At 46.3% G+C, this 8,088-nt stretch overlaps 1 protein-coding gene across 1 annotated transcript in view; it reads left to right on the forward strand.

Annotated features, from left to right (window-relative positions):
• The window catches only part of LOC149984732 (neuropilin-2-like), a 432,234-nt gene extending 425,756 nt beyond the window's left edge, over positions 1-6,478 (forward strand). The window contains exon 18 of the mRNA XM_090230492.1: positions 706-6,478. Within this exon, the coding sequence (XP_090086618.1) occupies positions 706-1,010 (305 nt within the window). The 3' untranslated portion in view covers positions 1,011-6,478. The remainder of the gene's footprint in view (positions 1-705) is intronic.
• The last annotated feature ends 1,610 nt before the right edge of the window (positions 6,479-8,088 follow it).

Here is an 8,088-nt window from a genome sequence, read left to right on the forward strand (position 1 = left end):
ATCTGCTAACCATGTGACCAATAACATCTGCTAACCATGTGACCAATAACATCTGCTAACCATGTGACCATTAACATCTGCTAACCATGTGACAATTAACATCTGCTAACCATGTGACCAATAACATCTGTTAACCATGTGACCAATAACATCTGCTAACCATGTGCATGTGACCATTAACATCTGCTAACCATGGGACCAATAACATCTGCTAACCATGTGACCAATAACATCTGCTAAGCATGTGACCAATAACATCTGCTAACCATGTGCATGTGACCATTAACATCTGCTAACCATGGGACCAATAACATCTGCTAACCATGTGACCATTAACATCTGCTAACCATGAGACCAATAACATCTGCTAACCATGTGACCAATAACATCTGCTAACCATGTGACCAATAACATCTGCTAACCATGTGACCAATAACATCTGCTAACCATGTGACCAATAACATCTGCTAACCATGTGACCAATAACATCTGCTAACCATGTGACCAATAACATCTGCTAACCATGTGACCAATAACATCTGCTAACCATGTGACCAATAACATCTGCTAAGCATGTGACCAATAACCAATAACATGTTATTTGATTTGATATGATCTGTTCTTGCGTTTCCTGTACAGCACAGTACTTTTCATATGAACTGCCTAGGTGTCAAAGGGTCTTCTGATGTTGTCTCCTATGTTCAGGTTTCCCGTTCCCAGAGTGGAGTACCCCTGGCCCGTCCATGGACCCCCCTGTGACACGTGTCTCTGAGAAGGACAACTCGTGGCTGTACACCCTGGATCCTATCCTGGTCACCATCATCGTCATGTCTTCCCTGGGCGTACTGCTGGGGGCGGTGTGTGGCGGCCTGCTGCTCTACTGCACCTGCTACTACAGCGGCCTGTCGTCACGGAGCTCCACCACATTGGAGAACTACAACTTTGAGCTGTACGACGGGATCAAACACAAGGTGAAGATCAACCAGCAACGCTGTTGCTCCGAGGCCTAGGACGCTTTCCTCCACCGGAAGGCCTAGTCCTTCAAGCCCTTGGGCTGTTCCAACCCAAAGACGTGCTTAATGCTTGATGACAACGACATACAGACAGATACACCCGCTAGACCCTCCCCCCCCCACCCCTCGGGGGTCTCTTCTCTGCCTGCAGGAGAGGCCCTGATCAATCAAACCTTGGGAATGAACCACACTTACCTGCCATGATGCCACACGTACTGGCCAGTGGACCATAGAAGTCTGGGCTTGGAACTGAACACTTTATGTCAGTCTGGGCTTGGCCCTGAACTCCTACTGTCAGTCTGGGCTTGGACCTGAACACTTACTATCCGTCTGGGCTTGGACCTGAACACTTACTGTCAGTCTTGGCTTGGATTCAAACTCCTACTGTCAATCTGGGCTTGGACCTGAACTCCTACTGTCAGTCAAGGCTTGGACTCAAACTCCTACTGTCAGTCTGGGCTTGGACCTGAACTTCTACTGTCAGTCTGGGCTTGGACCTGATCTCCTACTGTCAGTCTGGGCTTGGAATCAAACTCCTACTGTCAGTCTGGGCTTGGACCTGATCTCCTACTGTCAGTCTGGGCTTGGACCTGAACACTTACTGTCCGTCTGGGCTTGGACCTGAACACTTACTGTCAGTCTTGGCTTGGATTCAAACTCCTACTGTCAATCTGGGCTTGGACCTGAACTCCTACTGTCAGTCAAGGCTTGGACTCAAACTCCTACTGTCAGTCTGGGCTTGGACTCAAACTCCTACTGTCAGTCTGGGCTTGGACCTGATCTCCTACTGTCCGTCTGGGCTTGGACTCAAACCCCTACTATCCGTCTGGGCTTGGACCTGATCTCATACTGTCAGTCTGGGTTTGGACCTGAACTCCTACTGTCAGTCTGGGTTTGTACCTGAACACTTACTGTCAGTCTGGGCTTGGAATTAAACTCCTACTGTCCGTCATGGCTTGGACCTGAACTTCTACTGTCAGTCTGGGCTTGGACCTGATCTCCTACTGTCAGTCTGGGCTTGGAATCAAACTCCTACTGTCAGTCTGGGCTTGGACCTGATCTCCTACTGTCAGTCTGGGCTTGGAATCAAACTCCTACTGTCAGTCTGGGCTTGGACTCAAACTCCTACTGTCAGTCTGGGCTTGGACCTGAACACTTACTGTCAGTCTGGGCTTGGACCTGAACTCCTACTGTCAGTCTGGGCTTGGAATCAAACTCCTACTGTTGTCTGGGCTTGGACCTGATCTCCTACTGTCAGTCTGGGCTTGGACCTGAACACTTACTGTCAGTCTGGGCTTGGACCTGATCTCCTACTGTCAGTCTGGGCTTGGACTCAAACTCTTACTGTCATTCTGGGCTTGGACCTGAACACTTACTGTCAGTCTGGGCTTGGAATCAAACTCCTACTGTCAGTCTGGGCTTGGACTCAAACTCCTACTGTTAGTCTGGGCTTGGACCTGAACACTTACTGCCAGTCTGGGCTTGGACTCAAACTCCTACTGCCAGTCTGGGCTTGGACCTGAACTCCTACTGTCAGTCTGGGCTTGGACTCAAACTCCTACTGTCAGTCTGGGCTTGAACCTGAACACTTACTGTCAGTCTGGGCTTGGACTCAAACTCCTACTGTCAGTCTGGGCTTGGACCTGATCTCCTACTGTCAGTCTGGGCTTGGAATCAAACTCCTACTGTCTGTCTGGGCTTGGACCTGAACTCCTTATGTCAGTCTGGGCTTGGACCTGATCTCCTACTGTCAGTCTGGGCTTGGACTCAAACTCCCACTGTCAGTCTCGGCTTGGACTCAAACTCCCACTGTCCGTCTGGGCTTGGACCTGAACACTTACTGTCCGTCTGGGCTTGGACCTGAACACTTATTGTCAGTCTTGGCTTGGATTCAAACTCCTACTGTCAATCTGGGCTTGGACCTGAACTCCTACTGTCCGTCTGGGCTTGGACCTGAACTCATACTGTCAGTCTGGGTTTGGACCTGAACTCCTACTGTCAGTCTGGGTTTGTACCTGAAGACTTACTGTCAGTCTGGGCTTGGAATCAAACTCCTACTGTCCGTCTGGGCTTGGACCTGAACTCCTACTGTCAGTCTGGGCTTGGACCTGATCTCCTACTGTCAGTCTGGGCTTGGAATCAAACTCCTACTGTCAGTCTGGGCTTGGACTCAAACTCCTACTGTCAGTCTGGGCTTGGACCTGAACACTTACTGTCAGTCTGGGCTTGGACCTGAACTCCTACTGTCAGTCTGGGCTTGGAATCAAACTCCTACTGTTGTCTGGGCTTGGACCTGATCTCCTACTGTCAGTCTGGGCTTGGACCTGAACACTTACTGTCAGTCTGGGCTTGGACCTGATCTCCTACTGTCAGTCTGGGCTTGGACTCAAACACTTACTGTCAGTCTGGGCTTGGACCTGAACACTTACTGTCAGTCTGGGCTTGGAATCAAACTCCTACTGTCAGTCTGGGCTTGGACCTGAACACTTACTGTCAGTCTGGGCTTGGACTCAAACTCCTACTGCCAGTCTGGGCTTGGACCTGAACACTTACTGTCAGTCTGGGCTTGGACTCAAACTCCTACTGCCAGTCTGGGCTTGGACTCAAACTCCTACTGTCAGTCTGGGCTTGGACCTGATCTCCTACTGTCAGTCTGGGCTTGGAATCAAACTCCTACTGTCTGTCTGGGCTTGGACCTGAACTCCTTATGTCAGTCTGGGCTTGGACCTGATCTCCTACTGTCCGTCTGGGCTTGGACTCAAACTCCCACTGTCAGTCTGGGCTTGGACTCAAACTCCCACTGTCAGTCTGGGCTTGGACCTGATCTCCTACTGTCAGTCTGGGCTTGGACTCAAACTCCCACTGTCAGTCTGGGCTTGGACCTGATCTCCTACTGTCAGTCTGAGCTTGGACCTGATCTCCTACTGTCAGTCTGGGCAGTCAGAGCTGTTCTGCTGCCAGTGGACCATTCTGAACGATATCAAAACATATCAATCTAATGCCTATCCCCCCAAAAAAGATTTAAATTAAATTCAACTAGATTTGTAAAGAATTAAGAAGATATTTTGTTTTTGGTTATGATTGAAGTTAGATAATGAGTTGCATTAGGACGGTTTTAGAATGTTGATTCTAGCTCGTCTCGGCCTGCGTTATGTTTAAAACAGTGTCATAGACTATCGTGGACAGTTTTCAGTTCAGTTTTAGGATCTTATTAGGATCCTATTAGGATCGTATTAGGATCTTATTAGGATCTTATTAGGATCTTATTATGATCTTAATTAGGATCTTATTAGGATCAGCTTCAGTTTTATCGCCCTATAGACATCTCTTGTTCTCGTGCCATTTTTTATTTATTTTTTTACATTAATTTAGTGTCAACAGTCAACCACCACCTTCAGTTCAGCTTGTCTGTTATGGTATTTGATGTGTTCTTATTGCAGGCTGCTTCCCGTCTGTAATAGAAGAAGAGAATGGCGAAGAAAGAAGAAGAATTTTATCTAAAGACCATGAAGGTCGTTAAGTTGCGTTCCTCAAGAAGAAGTATTAGGATTGTCTTTTTTTTTGTATTTTGATTTCTGACTGTCTGATGATCTGTATCACATGGTGTGACGCTCTGTGAAACATTATTATTTTATTTTTTGTTGTTGCAACCTATGGATTGCAGAGAGAGAGAGAGGAGATAGACAGAGAGATATAGTTCACAGAGAGATGATGGGAGACAGAGAGAGGGGGGAGACAGAGAGAGGAGAGAGACAGAGAGAGGAAGGAGACAGAGAGAGGAGGGAGACAGAGAGAGGAGGGAGACAGAGATGTAGTTTACAGAGAGAGGAGGGAGACAGAGAGAGGAGGGAGACAGAGAGAGGAGGGAGACAGAGAGAGGGGGGAGACAGAGAGAGGAGGGAGACAGAGAGAGGAGGGAGACAGAGAGAGGAGGGAGACAGAGATGTAGTTTACAGAGAGAGGAGGGAGACCGAGAGAGGAGGGAGACAGAGATGTAGTTTACAGAGAGAGGAGGGAGACAGAGAGAGGAGGGAGACACAGAGAAAGGGAGTCAGAGAGATAGTTCACAGGGATCATGGAGACTGAGAGATATAGTTCACAGGGATCATGGAGACAGAGAGATATAGTTCACAGGGATCATGTAGACAGAGAGATATAGTTCACAGGGATCTTGGAGACAGAGAGATATAGTTCACTGGGATCATGGAGACAGAGAGATAGAGAGATATAGTTCACAGGGATCATGGAGACAGAGAGATATAGTTCACTGGGATCATGGAGACAGAGAGATATAGTTCACAGGGATCATGGAGACAGAGATATATAGTTCACAGGGATCATGGAGACAGAGAGATACAGTTCACAGGGATCATGGAGTGTCTTTCAAGACAAAAACGAATAGAGAGAATCTTCTCCTCTCTTCTCTTCTTTCTCCGCTTTCCAGACTCTTTTAACTCCATCCCTCCATCCCTGGAGAAGAAAGAGCTCAAACAAAACAAAGGAAGAAGGACTATAGGAGATGGATAAAAAGCCAATCCACTTTCTTGGACACACAATCGAGCCTTAAGCTAAGTGTTATTGGAGGAAAGCCATGTGTGGAGAAGCTAGTGCCACATCTATCCTGGAGTAGAGAGACAGTACAACCGCCTGGGTCTTGGATGAATAGGCCTCGTGCTACTTTCTACATTTCTGCTTTTCTTTCGCCCAACAGTTTCGCTCAACTGTTCTGTTTTATGTTCCATGAAAAAAGGTTAACTGAGACAGATTTTTGTGTTTTGAAGTCAATCTGGGTTGAGTTTTAGAATTGGTTGTGCCTGGAGCAAAACGAAAAGAGAGTGAGTGAGCAAAAAAGAGAAAAGAGAGTGGGGTGGAGGGATGACTGGATGGAGGATGAAGGGGTAGAGGTGGTGAACTCTGACTCTTCTCCAAGTGCCTTGGAGCTCTCTCTCTAGGCCTGATTGAACTGGGAGCTGAGACGTAGAATGAGGCCCTAATGGCACCCTATTCCCTATGTAGCACACTATCAGGCTCTGGTCACAGGTACTGCACTACTATAGGGAATAGGGCTCTGGTCTATAGTAGTGCACTATATAGGGAATAGGGCTCTGGACAAAAGTAGTGCACTATATAGGGAATAGGGTTTGGGACTGGGCCATAGTATTACCTATCCTGTCTGTGAGAGAGAACCACTCTCTCAAACCAACCACATGGTTGTCACTAGTTACCACAGCCACAAAGTCAAAATTGGCTATATCGCAAAAAATATTAATTTAAGGTTAAAGTTGTGTATGAGGTTGTCATTGTGGTTAAGGTTATGGCTAAGGTTTTAAAATAGAATTGAATCAGATCATTTGTAGAAATATCAATAATGATGACTTTGTGTCTGTGTTAACTAGACAGATTACTGTTTGTAGACTGTACAGAAATATGATTTTGTTATTATTTAATAAAGGCTGAATAACATGGGTAGTGTTTGTTATTATGGCTGCACTCCTGAAGTGTGTAAGGCACACACACACACACGCACACGCACATGCACACACACACACACACACACACACACACACACACACACACACACACACACACACACACACAGGTGACAGCGGGGGAACTGTTAGGGTTAGAATCACATAATTAACACCGCATTCAACCCTGTGTAAATCAGTAAATTCTTAACGTAAAGACTTTAAACTCAGGATTCTGCAAAAGCCTCCCCCAGTGAGGATATGTGTTTACTCTTAGCTTCCTGTGCCAACCGGAAGTGCCTTAAATTGGGGTCATAAGGGCTGTAGGGGCTGTTTAGAAGGGTTAAAAAAGTCACATCTTTCCAAAGCAACCCTTATGAAAATCAGTAATTTCTCCCATCAGATTTCCAAGAAAAGTCCCCCCACACACACAGCAAGGACGGAGTGACATAGTGTGGGGATTATAGACACACAGGGCCTGCAATAGTTATCTTCGTTCGAACTATCAAAGAACCGTCAGACCTGGAGGTCTGAAACTTTAGAAACCTGTTCTAGAGCTCAAGTCGATAGTGCACGGTGAGTTATCTGGCTCTAGATGGTTCTTGCACCGAGAAACAGCCACATACATTTGCAACAACTTCAATTCATTTTGACAATCACGAAAATGATGACATTTAGAAAAGTCCCAGAGTCGCAAGACTAGGTGCATTGAAACCGCCTCGGCCCATAGAGACGGATCCTAACGTTTCTGTCTGATAGCTCATTCAAGGACCCCGTAACAATGCCCAGAAAATGTGGATTTTCAGCACCAATTAAGGTCACTGCTCGGGCTCCAAATAACCTATCGAGCTGAAACTCGGGATTCGGGGTCGCCTCACACACATAATATCAGAACTGTACCCGCAGCTAGAACATAACTACGTGTTTTACATTTTTATTATGTTTTAAACTGAAGGCGCTGTGATTTATGGGCCTGCTCTGAAATATGTGATAGTTGGCTTCTAAACAATTTGGAAAAAGTGGGTTTGGTGTCAGTTTGTATCAGTTTGGTGTCAGAATGATATCTAATTTACTGATGGACGATGACTTGCTGCCTGACTTTTGTCCATTTGCAGTATGTTTAAACAGTGATAGACCATCACCAAATTGACATTCTGAAATCAACACCAACGAGCGATGGAGAGGAGCCAGAATCACTGCCTGGCCATCCCAAGTTCATCGGGCCAGTCAATTTTTTAATTCCTGCAGCAATTTGTGATGGTAAATGCCCATTAAAACATATTGCAAATGGACAGCCGTGCACCTGGTGATGGGTTACCAGGAGTACATTTTTAAAATGTTTTTTTAATGCCTTTAGGTGGGAGCAAGGGGTCTACGGTTGGGTAGGGAGCACCCCCCACCCGTGTCCATCCAATAGCCCCTGGTCATTTTGGACATTTTTCAAAAAATTGTTAAACAACAACAGAGTCCCACTTCTCCCTCATCATACATGACAAATAGACCATTTACGTTGATTCATGGCTTAACATGGTGCTATATATTATTTGGGCAGTATAAATGCCATTTAGACATGGTTCACTGACTTTTGGGTTTGGAAACTGACTTCC

This window comes from Oncorhynchus mykiss, chromosome 3 (assembly GCF_057628025.1).
Source record: "Oncorhynchus mykiss isolate SJ-2025 chromosome 3, ASM5762802v1, whole genome shotgun sequence".
Classification (NCBI taxonomy): domain Eukaryota; kingdom Metazoa; phylum Chordata; class Actinopteri; order Salmoniformes; family Salmonidae; genus Oncorhynchus; species Oncorhynchus mykiss.